The sequence below is a fragment of the Solea solea genome, chromosome 21 (genome assembly GCF_958295425.1).
Source record: "Solea solea chromosome 21, fSolSol10.1, whole genome shotgun sequence".
NCBI lineage: Eukaryota > Metazoa > Chordata > Actinopteri > Pleuronectiformes > Soleidae > Solea > Solea solea.
Window position 1 is genome coordinate 14,293,012 of NC_081154.1, and position 19,315 is coordinate 14,312,326.

The 19,315-nt window shown below is 41.8% G+C and overlaps 1 protein-coding gene across 1 annotated transcript; it reads left to right on the plus strand.

Annotated features, from left to right (window-relative positions):
- The first annotated feature begins 1,205 nt into the window (after positions 1 to 1,205).
- Positions 1,206 to 5,112, plus strand: LOC131448569 (neurogenic differentiation factor 2-like). The gene is made up of 2 exons (XM_058621148.1): positions 1,206 to 1,711; positions 3,704 to 5,112. The coding sequence occupies exon 2, from the start codon at positions 3,717 to 3,719 to the stop codon at positions 4,821 to 4,823; it is 1,107 nt and encodes a 368-aa protein (XP_058477131.1). The 5' UTR covers positions 1,206 to 1,711; positions 3,704 to 3,716; the 3' UTR covers positions 4,824 to 5,112.
- Positions 5,113 to 19,315: the final 14,203 nt, after the last annotated feature.

The window sequence follows — 19,315 nt, forward strand, 5'->3', positions numbered from 1 at the left end:
AATAGAATCCAGATGAATGAGAACAAAACAATGAAACAGACTTACACTTTAACTGACTTTATTCTTCACATTCATGCTTTGTAAGAGGAAACGACACTGGTGAATGAACTGCTAAGTGGTTTGCAGCATAAACATGACTTCATGAACATAAAAAATGATTCATGATTTTTATTTTTAATGATGTCAAAAATATTGAACCAAAATGGAGCAATTATAGGAAAATTACAATTTGATGTAATGAGGAAATAAATGCACAAGAAGGGAAAAGCACTATTTGTTCCATCAATAATGTACATGACCCGTGGGATAATGATCATTATTGTACATCAAATGAAACATTTCTGAAATATTAAACATCTGATCTGTATTAATATGGTCATATTAGCATTCATAATTGGCTGTTAAATTATTTTTGATGACACAGCTGGTTTATATTGATCACATGGACTGTGTTGTTGACTCATGTTCCCCTTTTTGTCTCTGGATAATAAACAGTGGGTCAGTGAGGTGTGACTGTGGCTTATATGGTGCAGGGACAGTGATAAATAAATAAACTGTAGAGCAGTTTTCTAGACCAGTCTCTTCCTCCTCTGTGTCCTTCACTGTTATTCCCTCTTCTCTCTCTCTCGTTCTCTCTCTCGTTCTCTCTCTCTGTGTCTCTCTTGTCTTGCCCTTCTCTGCAATCTGTGCCTCTGCCACCTTTGGCACCAGCCCGCCCACAGGCACCTGTGCCAAACCTGGCAACCCAAACCGTGGAGGCTCTGCTTAGCTCAGTTCAACTGACTCGTTTAGGCAATTGCACCCTGACTCTGATCTTTATGGCGGGTTCACCTGATTATCCCAGGCCGTCCTGAGGAACCACTATGTCTCTTTCTTGGTTTTTGTTTTGTTTTGTTTTTTTGAAAACTTGGTTATTCCTCATTATAATTAATTGTTTTACTGTATAAATGTTCCCTTCAACGTATAGAACACGTCATTAGTTTTTAAATGGGATTATCTGTAGGTCCATGAATGAATCATTTTCCAGTAAAAACATTACCTGAACATAACAATCCATCTGACTGGAGTGTGTTTGTGCCACAGCCTGAAATTTGTTGGATATAATGCAAAAAATATATTGTAATATGATTACTATAATTATGTCACATAAGGGGTTTGTTTTCCTGAACCCTCTATATGAGATTAACCTCGTTTTTTCTCTCCCTTCCCAAAGATGGAGGCTATAACAGAAGCGGCTTGAATTTTGTGCCATTCACTCCTTATTCCATTTTCTCTTTCAGCGCCTGTGACAGATGGCGAGTCCCTCTCCCCCGGGGGGAAGCCAGTCTCTGTGAATGCGGCCGCATGTCAATCACCGGCTCTCATGTGATGGCTCTTGCCAATGACGTGCCAGCCATATGGGCCTGGCATCAGAGCTGGTATGTAACCCACCCAGTCCTGCCTCTGAGGTGCCACACGGCTCAATCCACGCGTCTGGGCTGGGGAGAGCAGCAGCAGCAGCAGCAGCAGCAGCAGAAGCAGAAGAAGAAGAGGAGGAGGAAGAAGAAGAAGAAGAAGAAGAAGAAGAAGAAGAAGACATGAGCAGGGAGGAGAGAGAGGAGTGAGCAGAGCAGAGCAGAGCGCAGCGCAGGGCGTGTGGATGAGATGCCCACCCGGAGAGAGATGGTGTAAACAAACCCGCTTCTCCCCGTCACTGAGCCCCACCACAGAGGTAAGATGCGCACAATCCATTCTACAATCTCACATTTACAGAACTGTGTTTGCCTTTCAGTGTATCACCTGTTTAACGGTTAAGGCGCTTCAGTGTTTCTGTGACAGACAGGAGACAATTAAGTCCGTCTTTGGAATTAGAGGTTATTTCTCTCTGCGCTCTTTTCTGTCATTTTTCTCTAATGCGACGCAATCATAAATGCGCGTGTTTAATCTCATCAATCTCCTCTTTTTGTAACAGTTCTTATCGAATGCATCGACTGGCTGTGATTAGTTTTGTATATTCCATTTTAATACATTCATAAATAGACATTATTTCTTTTTGGGACTCATGATAGTCAGGCACTTTTTGATATGTGTTATTCTATTGTGTGTGTGTGTGTGCGTGTGTGTGTGTGCGTGTGTGTGTGTGTGACACACGATGTGCTTCAGAGCACCAGGGGAGGGAGTTATAATTCTCCGTAGAGACACACGGGGGTAATTGACAAGGTATTGGTTGGCATTAATTACATTGTGGTTACAAGATTAGGAGGAAAAAAAAAAGATCCGTCCTTGGACTCCTGCACGCGCACAGCTGAGCTCACAACACTGATAAATGTGTCAGGATCATTATAGAGGATTTTTATATTGCTTTGTAAATGTCGCTTTAATAAATGACTTTTGTTTTATTTGCTTTTTTTTTTTTGTAGATGGAGTTGTTGGTCAGTGGTTATGGTGACACAATGAATCCGGAGGGGGGGAAACAGTTTAAATCATGAGATTTCACGCACATTACGATGTTAAAATGTTGTGTTAAAACATGGCCCTGGGACGCCTTTTTAATAAAGCTTTAATTAAACTGGGAAAAAAAAAATCAGCATTTTTAATTAAGGGGAATAAAGACGTCACTGCAGACACTGAAGTTCACTGTCAGTGTCTGTGGCCTAAACATGGACATGCACTCTCATCCTAAAATCATTCCTTGATATAATTATTATCATTTAACTCAGATTTTCTCCAGTTAAAGTTTTCTTTTAAATAAAGTCTCTCTTTTTTCAGGAAAACGTGTATATTCTTATTATATGTATTTCATATTATCTTCATTTTCTTTCTTTTCTTATTTATCTTGAATTTGCTGCTACACTTTGTGCTCCTGTATCATTGGAGATGAATAAAAAATACATCTTCTCTGAAGTGACACCTGAATAAAAAATGTTGGGATTTGGGATTAATGGGATCCCGTGGACCAGAGAACAGCCTGACTGTGCTGGAATTCCTCCTGGTTGATAATTTATATGACGAAGGAGGCACCGGACCACTAATGCGTCCCTGGGGAAGGGACCTGCTGATTCAGGCCGGCGTTGCTGCTCCCTGTGCCGGACTGCAGGAGGGGGACAGACCGAGGCGCGTGTGGAGGCCGGAGAGTGGCCTCGAAAAGACTGTTGCTGTGTCCCATTAAAATTTACATTTAATTTTTAACAACAAAAAAAAGTTTTCAGTCTTTTTGGAATCTTCCTTGACAAGGTTTTAAAATCGCGGAAAACAGATTTACATCTATCAACATTTAAGGCCCTGTGGATGGATCATATTCATATCCATCACTTCATTTCATCTAAAACAGATTATAACCACACGTTTTGTCATATCGCAAATATCTTTAATGTTATTTAATGGATGTCTTGGGTTGTTATTTGTTCTTATTTGTTCCATTTAGCCATTGAGACAAAAGTTAATTTGTAAGTGTCTGTCTGTTAAGGTAACAGGTTTGTGATGCGCTTCTGGCCTTCACATTTGATCTCAGTGATAAATTGCACATGAAACATTTAATAATTAGAGAAGAAATAATAAGAATGTTCCCCTGGGTAAAAAGCATTAAACACCCTGCGGCCTTGTGCATCTCCATCAGGCTGCAGATTACGGTTTGCTACTTTGCATACATCGCGTTTACGGCTGCGTAAAGTGCACCAGGACGCAGAATAATCCAGCTAAACTCTTCGTTTGTGTTTTTTTTTAGGTTGCTTGCCACAATGTTGAGCCGTCTGTACAGCGAGGTGCTGCCGGACGTCCAGAGGCTCGCGGCTGACTGGGTGGAGGACACCGAGCGCGAGGACTGCAACCTGAAGGGCGACGAGCACGATCCCTGTCATCTCGGGGAAGAGGATCTGGACGACCCTCAGGAAGGCAGCAGTCGAGCCGAGTCCGAGATGGCCGGCGACGACGACGATGACGACGACGACGATGATGACGACGAGCCCGAGGAGGACGAGTGCGGAGACGAGAACGACGGAGACAAACCCAAGAAGCGCGGCCCTAAGAAGCGCAAGATGACACCGGCGCGCGCGGAGCGCTCCAAGGTGCGCCGCATGAAGGCGAACGCGCGCGAGCGCACGCGCATGCACGACTTGAATTCTGCGCTGGACAATCTGCGCAAGGTGGTGCCATGCTATTCCAAAACCCAGAAACTGTCCAAGATCGAGACTCTGAGGCTGGCCAAGAACTACATTCTGGCTCTTGGAGAGATTTTACGCAATGGGAAACGTCCAGATGTGGTGACCTATGTGCAGATGCTGTGTAAAGGCCTGTCACAGCCCACGACCAACCTTGTGGCAGGATGCCTGCAGCTAAACACCAGGAACTTCCTGACTGAACCGTGTTCAGACGGAGCTCGCTTCCACATGCCCAGCTCTCCTTTCTCCGTCCACCCTTACTCTTACCGCTGCAACCGCATTTCCAGCCCGCACTATCAACCCGGAACAGGCGCGCTCAATTTGCGGGGCCATTCCTACGGTTCTGGGTACGAGACCGGTTACCCGCCGGGGGGGACATCTCCTGACTACAGCAGTCCGGACTATGAAGGCCAGCACAGTCCGCCTGTGTGCGTGAACGGCGCCGGCGGCGGCGGCGGCCTGTCAGGGAGGCAGCAGGAGTCTACAGACACAGACAGGAACTATCACTACTCTATGCATTACTCCGGACTCAGCACGTCCAGACCCAGTCACAGCTTACCCTTTGGACCCTCGGGGGCGCGCAGTGGCGGAGCGCACTCAGAAAACATTTCCCCTTTCCACGACGCGCAGTTGCACCACGAAAGGGCTCCTCCATATGAGGATCTCAATGCTTTTTTCCACAACTGAGCCCCTGTAACAATCCTGGTCCAGGCTCACTGACCTTATAGTGACAATCCTATTATGTGTAATATTGTTTGGAGAAAAAAACAACAACAACTACAACAAAAAACAAAAAAAAAAAACCCAAGAGGAGATGGAAGCGACTCAAAGATTCCTCTGATTACCTTCTGTATTCCACTGATGTCATCATCCCTATACTGTTGTACATCCTATCAAAGTGTGTCCAGTATATTATCATGTATGCAGAACGAAATGACGTAAACGATGTACAGGCCCACGAGGAAAAAAAACAAAATGTTATGACACAAACAACAGAAATAAAATGAAAAAAAGTGTTTTATAATTGTTTGAAGTGATGATCGAATCTGTCTTACACACACACACACTTGACATTCTTTTCTTATTTATCATGATAGTATTTTGTTCATATATAGAATATTATACATTACAATCATTAGCTGCACGTGCAGACTGACATGGATGTGAATAAAGCCATTTCCTTAAATTAGAAACATCTGAAATATATCTCACTCTGCATAAATATGAAGTTTGGGATGTTTATTTTATCTTTATAAATTAACATTTTACCAAACAAGCACAAACCCTTATCTTATGAAATAGTGTCTTGGCCTTTTTCACCTGCAGCTAAAGAAGAAATGATGTTTAAAACAAAAGTGATAGAAAAAACATCTTTAATAGGTTAAGGTCTGCTATTAATGGGATTACCAGTTTAAATTAATTTGGACAATTTACCAGTAAATCTAATGATCAAAATAAACACTAAATAGTTAATTTATTTAAAAATACATGTTTTATAAAAAAAACTGTTGAAATCTAGTTTATTTATTATTATTTTCTAGATTAAAATCCTCAATTTATGTATAAATCCATGATGTTTGTTCCATCCAATCCATCCAAAAATGGAAGATGCCAAAAACCCTGTATGAAAAGTCATCCTGTCAGGTGACAGGGACTAAGACACTGAGGTGACTTCATCATCAGAGAAATAAGACATAGAGACACCTCATCATAAAAAACCCCATCTAATATTCTGTTACAATTCCCAACATAACAAATGATTATACAGCAGCGACTGAACAAATGATCTTAGGGTAGAATGAAGTCTTTGAAGCCGTCACAGACCTGGAAAATCAGTGAAAAGCAATGAGACGACTCACCTTATGTGTGTTTTTCTCCCTCAGATACAGTTTGACAATGAGCAAAAGGCCTCAGTCATGCAGAGCAATACAGGGAAACCTGTTAAACACCCCAAATATACACACACATATTTACGTATATATATCTGTGTATATATATATATGTATATATATATATATATATATATATATATATATACATATATATATATATATATATATACATACACAAAACAATGCATTTTTTTAGATGAGTCAACCTATTTTCCAGCACAGTGAAGAGCTGGAGCTGAGCGTGTTCACAGCAGGTGAGAGTATTTATTCAGCTATAGTTAAATTACATTTGCTCCCACATAATCTAACAACAATCCTTTAGAGAATGTGTCAAATGAATATATATATTAAAAAAAAATAAAACAAAAGCGTGTGGTTGCACCTGTTATTTTCACAGAACCTGCAAGATGAGCAGGTTGTGTGAAAAAAGAATGTAGCACATGCTGTTCAAAATTGTTAAAATTGCAAGAATGTCACTCACCGGTGTTTCCGGTGTTCACATTTGTGATGAATATGTGATGATTTCAGTTTATTTAGGCTGGATGACACAATTGGTGATTTATCAAATCACCACCAAAACAGACTGGTAAAAAAATCTTTGGACCACTGCCCTGGGTCCCATATGTTGTTGCAGACATCCAGGGGAAATCAGCAGCAGGCACTGCAGGGTGGAAACTGTCCCATCACACAGTGACCCCGAACAAAACCCAAACAAAAACCAGAGAGAGAAAAAAGGGAGGTTCTACATGAAGATGAGCGACACTGCAGGAAAATCCTTTTTTTTACATTTGGAACATCTTCCTTTGCTTTTTTTTTTTTTTTGATTGTTGGTTTGTTTTCATTTTTGCCAAAAAAAAGAGGCCCATTTATGACCAGATGAGTGGAAGAGGGCAGGTGCAAAATCAGGTGAATCAATGACCCATTGGTTTGAAATGAATAAACCCAGGGATGGCATCACACACACACACACACACACACACACACACACGCACTGTAGATGATAATTCTGAAAGGCTGTATTTTATTTATTTTTGGGGACATTTCCTTATCTTTAATTTTGTATTTTAATTTGAGTAAGACCTCTCAAATTAAATGTTTCTCTAATATTAAACCCTTTAGTGTGTGTTATTAAAGACTCCTAAGACATATATTTAAAACATAGCTATAAGGACACAATAAAGTAATAGCATTTCTCTTTTTTCAAAAATAAGAATATGAATATAGTGTACTTCACTTTAATTTACAGACAATTAATGAGCTTTATTTTTAGCTGTGAACAAAGAAGAGATAAGGGTTTCAGGCTCATATTTAATTCTTTACATTAAGACTTTTTTGGGTGGGTGTCAATAGGCCACAGAAGCAATATTGGAAGAATTTTTTTTTAATCTTGACTGGTTTAACATATTTAATCTCAGGATTGATTTTGTATTTTTAAAAAGAGAAACACGGATTCAAAATAAATAATAAAGAAACGACAAACACTTGTATGAGTGCAGGCATTTATAGTTGTCTGTGTAGATTCTCACTCGTCCAGGTCATAATAATCCAAATAGCACTGGATCAGTAGCAACTGGATTTATACAAGTCCAGATGCTCCTGATTCACTGATTTTGGAGCCATTCAAACTTATTTTAGTGTTTTGGAATAAGGTCATTAAATCTAATCCTGCAAAATGAAATTAAAATCCCTGTGATTCGGCGTGTCTCCTCTGCGTCCACGTGTGATGTCCACTTTAGTTTCCCCTGTCCCAGGTGAGAAGGACAAGGTGAGAGACTGCGTCCCTGACTTGATTTGCTGCTCTTTAACCTCTCACTCAGCTCTGCGGAGTTTTTTTTTTTTTTTTAGTGAGGCGGGTCTGTCTGTGTGCGTGCGTGCGCGAGGGCTGGCAGAGGATTAGATGGCGGAGCGCGGTGCCAAGTCGCTAAATGTCTGAGCAGAAACCAGTAAAGCCAGGGAGCAGTAAAGCCGACCACCATCACCAACCCCGGTGCCAGCTGCGCCACGTGGCAGCCAGGCGGCCCCTGCCAAAGTGGCCCTTGTGGGAGGGACCCAGTATTTCTTTCCTAATTCACTCAGCATCTGTTCATTATTCTCCGCCGTTAAAGGAGGCTGAGTGTCCACACACGCGCGCGACCCCGGACAAAGACACTTTCCCTCGGTGCGGTCACGCACTTTATCAGGGGACCACAGAGGAACACGTTTCAGATTTAAAATCTGACCGCCGCTCCTGCACCAGGCCTAAAAACTCACCTGTGGGTCTATATAAGTTATCCAAAAGTCTAATTATTATTATTATTATTATTATTATACGAGAAGCCTCTCTAGCCAATAATTGTCGCAAATGAATTAATTGAAATTACTAACAATTGATATCAAATTATATTCAATCCGTGTAATATCCGTGTATTATAAGCAGTAGTGTATGGATGTCACCTTGCACCTGTGCTGGTTTATTCTAAATATCTACATGACATGTGGGCTTAGCAGATAATAATTAAAGTCCATAAAGTCAATTATCTATAATTGTTGTTTTGTTTTTTTAAATGACTGTTTATAAAATATCATGCAATCAGTGTAATGAAATAATCCCAGTTGAACTGCTTAAAAAAGGATCTTCATCAACTGATTTGCTCAAAATCACAGCCCATGCAGCACAAGGTACAGTAGGCCCAGGCCCTACTGGGCATAAATCTCCATCTGGACAGTTTCACTCCCATTTATCAGATTAGGTCAACATTTATTGGATTAATTATTCTGGGTCAATCTGAGAAAAAATAATTCCATTGGACTAATCAGTGTCATTATTAAACTAGGGATTGTTGAGCACATAAGAGGACAGAGGTGGTGACAGTGCAGTGGCAGAGGAAAGAAAACCACTAACAGCAATTAAAATATTCCAACTTATGTTTGTTTGAATTTGTTACCTAATGGAGACCAAAACCTGGTCCTAATGAGGCAGACATTTATTTGTGAGGATCTGGTTAAGATTTGTTTAGACTGTCCCTATAAGAAAATAGCTGCGTAAACATGTGTGTGTGTGTGTTTAATTTCTCACTTTGCCTCCCCTTTTGTTCACACACCAGTTGAGTAAGAGGACACAAAAACAAAAAACAAAACAAAGCAACTTGTCTGGCTGCACATGGAGCTGGATTTTGGGCGTCACCTCCACCACAGTGGGCATCGGGGCACCACTGCATCACGCTCGCCCACCTTTGCTTTGCACCCTCCCACCACACGACTATACCACCCTGCCAGCCTGAACACCACGCCCTGCAGCTCTGTGTGTGAGAGGAGACGAAGCTGGCACTGGGTGAAATTCCACTGCATCTGTGGAACAATAGTGTGTGTGTGTGTGTGTGTGTGTGTGTTCATCCCAGCTTGTGGCTCACCATCTTTGTGTGTTACATGTATACGGAAGGTGTAAAACTATCCTACCTAATGAAGTTATTTGGTCAAAACACACACACACACACACACACACACACACCCACACAAACAGTGACTTGCTGTTGATGATACTGCAGAGCCTATGAGTGAGGATTTGTCATGTTCAATGTCCAACTGTGTGTGTCCCAGCTTGTAGTTAACTGTCTTTGTGTGTTGCATAAATGCAGAAGGAAGGTGTAAAATAATTTTATGTGATTATGGAATTTGGGCAGACAATGCACACACGCACACGCACACACACACACACACACACACACACACTCAGTGACTTGCAGTCCAGGGTACTTCAGAGCTTATGAGTGAGGATTTATCATGTTTGATGCGTGTGTGTGTGTGTGTGTGTGTCTGTCCCGGCTAACTGTCTTTGTGCAGTTTCATACATGAACATTATTGTACCCTATTGTGTTATTTGATCACACACACACGCACACAGACACACACCGACTTGCTGTCGGTGTACTGCAGAGCCCGTGAGTGACTATTTGTCATGTTTGATGTGTTTGTGTGTGTGCCCCAAGTGTGTGTGCACGCGTGTGTGCGCAGTATACAGTCTGTGTTGTGCATAGTGGGGTATAGAGGTTGTTGTCACTCTGCACAGATGGTGGGAGTGTGTTTTTTTTTTTTTTTTTACTTATTTATTTATCTTTCCGAGAGGGGGGAGTGTGAGGGAATGGGGAGGCAGTGAGGCAGTGAAGGGGTGGCAGAGGAAAAGGAAGAGGAGAGGTGAGGAGGAGGAGGAGGGTTGCATCTCTGATGCTGCCATGCCACGGTCACGCGGGCAGCAGTAATTGGCCTCCATATTGAGGGGTTTTGCGGTGCTGTGGGGTGGGCAAACTCCCAGCTGGACCTGTCAGATGGTATTCACTCCAGCTCATTGCCCTCGCTCCTCTCTCCTCTCCTTCCCTCTGTCTCCACGTCTTCTCTGGCATGTTCACTTCTTTTTGTTCCCCTCCATTTTTTTTCTCCCCCACTGCCCCCTTTTGTGCCCGCGTCTTCACCGTCTTCCGATTCATCCCACTCACAAACTTACACGAAACTCCCCCCTTCCTTTAATCACACATACACTCATCACTTTCCCCTCCCAGCATATCACTTCTTCTCCTCACCTTTCTCCTCTCTTTACTTTCTTCCTCTCCAGTTTTTCTCACTAATGGCACATGGTCATGTCTATCTAACACGTTCAACTTCTTAAAGTACATCACACCCTCACTTTGCTTCTCCAGCATTGGTCACCCACATGCACACACAAATACACGTTCTCTTCAAACATGCCTCATCCAAGACACTCAGAATGTTGCACTTGTGTATCTCAGAGGAATCGTTGGCTGATCGTCATCCAAGTCACTGGTATAAAAATGTTGTTTTTTTTCATGCTGTAGTGTAGTGTTTTTTTTGTTTGTTGCTACATACTGATGTTGAGTATAGAGTAAAACAGCTGGATAACTGCTGCACATTTGTCCCTCTTGGTGATGAAACACATAAGAACAAGAATGTGCATGACCGTAAGTCGGTTACATGACAGAAGAAACCACATTTAGGTCCGAGTGTTTCTGTGATGCAGCCGTCCAGCTTTCTCAGTGCTACATGCAGTATAATGTGAAATAGGTGCCAAAAAACAGTGGAGTAGGTTTCCAGGCAGACTGCCAAGATGCAAGTGGGGTGTATCATGACATGAGGATGGTGCTAGACAGGTCTATTCTAACAAAAGCTTATGTATACAAATACTCCAGTGCTGCTGTTATAAGTCCACGTAAATCCACAGTTATTGTCACAAAAAAACAATGACTTGTCTTCGGGCTCTAAAGTGGGATTTAAATGAAGACGGGAAACGTGAAATTGCTTTTCTTTCCATATATCACAACTACCAAAGAGCTGACGATAGGTGCAGTAAAACAAGTACCATGCCAGATGTGTAGAATTTATTAAAGTACAGTGAAATAGACACTGACATCGTCCACGGCCCATATGCTTCCACGGTGTCGCACGCACTAGAAACTATTTGCATTAGTTTGATGGGGGAAAAGCTCGGCCTTCCGCTGCTCGTGGATCAGACGACAAGTGTGCGCACCAAGGCAAATTAAGCAATATGTCACATTTTCAAATAAAATATCACCTTTATTACAACATATATTATATATATATATATATATATATATCCCATTGAAATATCATTCATTGGCATAACTATGTTAAGTCCTGTCCTTTTAACTGAAGTAACATCTGTTATAGAATAGAATAGAATTTTCATTTAAATAGGGACAATTCAGTGAATATAATTCCAATACAAGTAATGCAACTGATGTGCTGTAAGTTGCGTTTATAGCTATTACATATGCATGATCAAACACGTTAAAACTACACCAAAACACAGAAGTGCATGCTAACATCACATGACACATTCAAATGTGAATGCATACACACAACAAGTACAAGCTAAACTGGATTACACACAATAACAATTATCAAAATGACAAATATAAGACATAATCAGTACAATAAAATGTGATAAAACTTGCTAAAACTACACTTGACAGTACACTAAAACACAACTTGCAAGTAAAATAAGCCTCATATACCGAAAACAATGAATGGGCACAGCTCTGTTATAGCTTATTCTAAAATCGTACAATGTGATTGGGTCATAAAAGAAACAAAGAGCTGTGGAAAATCACAGAGAAATGTAACACCACTTAAAACAATATAAGCCCACAATGGACAAACTAAACATAATTTGATGCTAATTGAGGGATACATAGGTGAGGTGTATTCAGCTGCAACATTTACATACTGTACCTTTAAGACACTTCCTATATAATGATCGCAGACACAACATGCAGCCACTTTAATAAAAGAGCCTGAAAAAACCAACAAAAATAATCAAACAGATACCGACGAGCAATATATCCTTTGTGTTTGTGCACGTCTTGCCCTGCCTTCCACTCAGAGCTCATGCCATCATCATGCAGTGTGTGTTTTGTGCTGGTGTCTGCTGCTTTGAGGAAGCAGCGGCGTGGGGTTGTAATGGCCTAATGAACAGCTGTCACTGAATTTAAACTCTCTTACACATACACAGACTACCACAGTCTCTCTCTCACACACACACACACGCAGATGCTCTCAACACACACACACACACACACACACACACACACACTCCGATAATCGCTGATCTTGACTTAGCAGACTCCCACAGGTTTTGACTTTGAGTGAGTCTGACCTCTGAGTGTGAATGTGTCCGTGTGTGTATTTTGTGCACATGTGACATTTGGTCAGTTAATGATGCTAATTTTGAAAAAGGGTCTTTATGTGAGTTTTGGAGCAGCTACTGCATTTAGATATTTGTAGTAAATCACACGAGTTCTACCTCTTTTCCTTCACTGTAACATCAGGTATTTTTACTGACTATGGGCTCATAATGAAATACAACTTGGGATTTTTGCACAAAGACATGGCAGCGTCACCTTTATTCGTAAAAATAAATTTAGAAGCTCACTTGAAGAGAGAGATTTTATATTCTCTTGTAGCCAAATGACAAAAAAGATTCTTTCTGCGCTGCCTTTGAATGCATCATCCTTCTTTATCTATTAAATTGTATTCAACTCTAAACTTACATTTGATACATTTCTTAAGAGTACATTGCATTGAAACCTTCGTGTGAAACAGACAATTATTTTCTCATGTCATGGTTTTGATTACATAATCCATGCATACCGATGTGGGCCATTGGTTACATAAATATTGTATATAGTACAGTAATTCCACTCCAATTAGAACGAGTGCACCAAAGCTCTGTAGTTCAAGTTGTTCTTTATTATTAGATTAGACAAGCTACATTAGGGTAGCAAATGACTATAACTGACAATCGTGTCCTGATAATTAGTTAGTACGGTTGACCTTTGTCACAGTACTTTCATCATGGTACACAAGTCGAACTTATATGTCACTGCCGTCGTTGTCTTTGCAGCCATTTCCCAAGAGTCTGTGCTATATTACCCCCCCCCCCACACACACACACACACACACACATACACACTCCCCACCACATCTCCCTCTTCATCTCATACTCTCCGTCACTCTTCCTCTCTTTGTCTGCTGTTGATCCGGCTCCCTCGACCCCTCCTTGGATGCTAAGAGGAAACAAACAAAATGGAGTGTGTGTCCCCGTGGCAGCCTGGTGATGAGGTATTGACACAGCAGCCTCTCACCCTGCTTTTTCACACGAAAAGAGATTATCCGAAGAGGAAGGAGGAGAGGAGCGCTCACTTCCCACCACCGCATTGGGATGACGCGGGGTGGAGCGGTGGTGGGGTCATCTGCTGAATGAAAAAGGGAGACTCGAGGGTCGCGCGGAAACATGCTGATGTTGAACACATGCTCATGCATATGCACACTTGAGTGCTTCAATCTGTATCCAAACATAAACAGTAGCGTGGGCCTGGCAACACGTACATATCAATTGTCCTTTGAACCAGTAAACACATACTGTGTGCGTTGTGTGACATGTGAATATATAGAGTAAATTGGCATGTAATTAGTTGCATGCGCGTGTTTTCACTTGAGGAACTGAATGTAGCTCAACAAATTGTAATAAATGACAAAAAAACAAACAAGACCTACAGAACTACAAACTGCGCATGGTTCTGCGCACTAAACTCTGGTTTCTACATAGGTGTTAGGGCTGTCACTTTTCCCAAAAGTACATGTTCACGTATTATTTTACATGCTATTCCTTCAAAGATATTCCATTTTAAAGTTTGAATTTTGGATAAAAAGTGACAGCCCTGGAGGTAAAGGTCCACTATGTAACATATAGGAAGCTTTCTTGGCAGAATTTTAAGAATAATAATAAACGTTATTTGTATAGCACCTTCAATACAAGGATTGCAGCTCAAAGTGCTTCAAATAAAATGAAAATGTAAGTATAAAGTCAAAAAGTAAAAACCCGGTTTTAACTTTGAAATAAAACAAAAGCTGCAACAGTAAAATACTACACAGGGTGGAATACAATAGGAAAAAGCTCGAATCAAGAAGTTAAAACCCTGGTTTGACTTTACTAAAAACTAAAAATGTAAATAAAACACAACACAGGGTGGAATAAAAAGGAGCTAGTTGAAGGCGTGAGTAAAATGATACGTTTAAGTCCTCTTTTAAAAATATCTAGTGTCGGTACTAATGTCTGCACAGCTGTATAATTGTGTTAAAATGCAAACAAAAAAACCAAGAATGCTTCTTGTCACTTCAATTGTTGATCCGTTGCTTCGCATCACTCGCGTTTGTGTGTGGCACAAGTTGAGAAATGTTCCAAAACTTTCCAAGCAGCCAATCAAAGCAAGTCATGCAAATATACCAACACAGGTGCGAGACAATCAAATCACATTCAGCTCAAACACTGCACAGATTAAACAGAGAAGACGGTTGTCCCCTAAATGCTGACTGTTTTCTGCCGGGAAAGTGCACACAAGTGACGGCAGACACGGTGGACATCATCAACGTCGTCGTCCATCCGTTGCTGCGTATGTGTGAGTGCAGCATTAGCCTTTTGGAAAATGCCTTGTTTCTACAGACAGCGTGCGATTTGGTGTTTTGACGCAGACGCGTCCTACACAGAAAAAGAAGAAGAGCTTTGCACATCATGAGCCCAGTGCATTAACCAAGGGAGAGGTCAAAGAGTTGTGAAAGAGGGATAAAATCCATTTTGGTAAGTGAAGGCCACATGCTGGGGAAAGAGGAGTCCTCTGTTTGCTGCATTCTCGTCGAAAGATGTCGCTAATTCTCACACCGTAGCCTTTTGAAAATGAGAAATATTGTTCGATAGATATTGTTTAAAAAGAGAGGCTCTGAAATGACATAAACTTATAAAAAAGAGTAGCTTATGTTGTGTATTAACTGTGCAACAGTGTCGCTCGTTCATTGTTTGAATAACTTTGAAATGCATGTTTGTTGCACAGATAAACAGGAAATGCCTTTTTTGATTCGCAGTTGTGGTCGGTGTGTATGTGATGTGCACACAATGTAAATGTAAAATGCCACATGACTTGTCCCTTAACCTGTCGTGTGATGAAGACAGGGAGGCGCCGCTGCAGCCACACCAGTTAGTTTCAAGAGTGACACGGCTTGAAAAGTGAAACCCAGTCAGCAAATGGGCAGCCATCACAGTCAAACATCAGAGCGAATGAGGAAGTGCATCTGTATCAACCAGGATGAATAAATCAACACTTTCCCCTGAATTAATCTCTCTCAAGTTGAAATTCTATTACAGATGAGCTTGGACATCTCCATGGTAACAGGAATTCCACTGCCATTCCCAAGTGGATTCACTAGCAGCATGTACGGACTGACAGTGTGACGTGCCGTGCACACTGCATATGTGCTGCTGTACACCTGCACAAAACACAACACTGAATGCATCACATTAACACACACACACACAATTGTTCAAGACATTTGAGCGATTTAAAGATGAAAAACAGAACATCCCATCATTTTCTTTTCAAAATCGAATAAATAGATGTTGCAGTGAGTGACAGGTCAAGATTTGAGCAGTCAAGTTGCCTATCCCCCCCCCCCCCACACACACACACACACACACACACTTTGACTTGAATCCATGTGGTCAGTGTAAACAAAGCGTTTTCCCTAACCTTAACTATAACCAGTTAATATCTAACCCTAACTTTAACTAACCACTTTTAAAAGCTTAGGTTCGTCAGAAATGAGATTCTGCATCATTAGGACCAGGTTTTGGTCTCCATGAGGACCACTGGTCTGGACAAGGTCACTGCTGATGCCGGAAAAAGTCCTAAGGAGGTCAGAAATACAAGTTCACACACTGACACACAGTCTCACACACACACACACACACACACACACACACTCTCAGACACAAACACACGCGCACTACCAGCAGGCACACAAAGAAACAGTCCACTTTGAGTCTACTGTTTTCTTGGTCTTTCCAGCTGGCGGTGGCCAGACGCGGCAGAGTTGGAACAGCCAGAGTCGCAGTGCCAGGGGGAATGGAGCGCCACATGGCACATTCATGGCAGGGCCAGCTAAGGGGGAGGGAGACAGTGAAGGTTTGTGTGTATATTTGTGTGTGTACATGTGTGAGTGGGTGTGTGTCTTGGACAGGGGTGTGGTGGAGGGGTGCATTTGCATCTTAAATTCCACAACATCTGTTCGATAGGCAGCACCATACAGTATATAGCACCGAGGCTGGTGTGTTTACAGGCAGACTCTATAAATGGGGGTTGGTGCGTGTGCATTTATGTGCATGTGTGCGAGCATGTGTGCCGTCTGTGCATGCTTAGGTGATGTAGAAGAGGGGGTGACGACGAGGTGGTGGTGGTGGCGGCGGCGGGATGATGTGAGGGATGCATGATGCTGAGGCTAAGTTTCAATTTTTCTACCCTTGGCTCAGCAGCTTTCATTTGCAAATGAAATACAGCTTTGGTCAAGATAGCACAAAAAAAATCAAATGAGAGCTATTAAATTCCCCTCACATATGGCCATTTTGCTGGAGGCTGATTTATAGCGTCTGACGTGAGGATCACAATTTGTAGTTCATCACAACAACTGGGTTACGAGTAATTCCAGCATCATCTTCGTACAGTCTTGATGCCTGTGAACTAGCTGTGTACTGGCGCGTGGGGAGTCATCACTCTCTTTTACAACGGTCCACAGACAGACACTGAGTGGGAGTGAAGCACTGGGGCAAAGGCTTCTCACCTCACTGAATGAGAAACTTGTGTCTAAGTATGGCTCTTCCTTCGCACTTGCAATCACACACACTCAGCTTTGTACAGCTATCTCAGTGAGGACGCCCATAGACATATTGCATTCTCTGTAGCCTCTTACCCTAACCTGACTATTACAACTGATCCCAACCTTTATCCTTACCCTGACATAAATCAAACCCTAAAACCAGGTCTTATACCAAATACAGCCAACTTCTTCTCACTTAGGATGGTTTGTGAGTTTGCACTGCTATTCCTTTTAGAACTGTGCATCGAATTCCTTTCATTTGGACACCCGAGACGAAGCCTAATAATCCCCAACCTTAGCCATAGCAAGTTAACGCCTAACCCAAACCTTAAACTAACCACGATTCACATCATACTCCTAACCAGAGCCTAAGAAATTAGGTTCTGTCTCATTAGGACCAGGCTTTGTTCTCCATGAGGACTACGGGCCCTTACAAGGTTCGTGTTTATACCACAAAAGTTAATAAAGAGGTAACGAGAACTAGCACACACACACACACACACACACACAGGCGCAGCTCGTACGAACATGCAAAAAAAACACACTCACACACTCAGCTATAGCCCCCTTCCTCGTCATCCCTGCTGGCACTTTGGGGAGCAGTCCCCCTCCCCTCCCACCCCCATTTATCTGCCCCCACTCCACACACACACACACACACACCCCCCCACCCGTGGCAGCCGACGTCCCTCGCAGCGTGGCGTACCATCTGTTGCCCCCCACCTCCCCCCCACACACGCACACACACGCACACCAATCACCCCCGCCCGCTCCCCCAACACATCCCACTCTTCCTTTCCCCCAGAAAAAAAACCATCCACTGCCTTCCTTCCCCAGTCTTATACCCATTCAACTCATCTCCTCTCTGGGCATCACACAAGATTCACATGCACACTTTTTTTGTTTTGTTTTTTTTTCAAAAATGTAATTACACGTTTCCAAACGACGCCGTGGTGTCCTTTGTTCTCAACAGTTCACCATTGCACGACTGCAGGAAGCTGACAGCACGCTCACACGGAAGTGCGGCCATCAGTATCGCCGTGCAACGCGACACTACGCGCAAACTGTACGGATGAAGTTGTAGAGCAGCAGAGAACACATAGGGTCTGCTGATTTGCTGATTGCTTTCATGAATGTTTAATCTGAGAGGCTCTAATAGGGATGTAGTCTCTAAAACCTCCTCCAACACCTCCAGGCTAAACGTGAACCCATGCCAAAAGCCTAATTAAATGTTTTTTAAACCTTTCCCCTTGGAGAGGACACAGAGTACATTCACACCAAAGTGATCGAGAGGTGACGATATAGTATACTGCAAGACTGGATCCACCTATACAATGTCATAAAGACAGCTTGTGGTACTCTTAAGTGTGATTACGGTGAATATTGATGTTTATTTCTCCCCTAGCAACATGCACAAAACATGAGCGCCACTGACTATATTTCTAAAAATAAAAAAAAACACCAGAGACAAAATCAAGTAACTTTCAATTTCATTTTTTTTATTTTGAAGGATGCAAACTATCCTCAAACTGTACAAAAAAAGGTGAAAACAAGCTCTTTCAATAGTCAATAACTGTAGTCATTTGCTTATTAAAATTAATGAAAACATCACTCCACATCAAACTTTTAAAATAATCTGATGTATAACAATGTAGAGCTGCAACTAATGATTAGTTTCATAATCGATTCATCTGTCGATTATTTTCTCGATTAATCGTTTGGTCCATAAAATGTCAGAAAACCTTAAAAAATGTTGATCGGCATTCGTCAAACCTGGAAATGTTAATGATTTCTTTGTTATCCAGAGCAAAGAAATGAAGAAAATACTCACATTTAAGAAGCTTAAACAATCAGAAATCTTGTTTTAATCATGAAAAAAGCTTTTGAACCGATCGATTATCAAAATAGTTGTCGATTAATTTAGTAATCGATTAATTGTTGCAGCTCTATAACAATGTCCTCCTACCATTTCAAATGTGCATTTGCAATCCTAACATTTATAGTGAGGAATTCAAACTTGGAATCATCATTTTGGAAAAACAGCTTTTACGGGATTTTATTTGCCATCAACCTTAA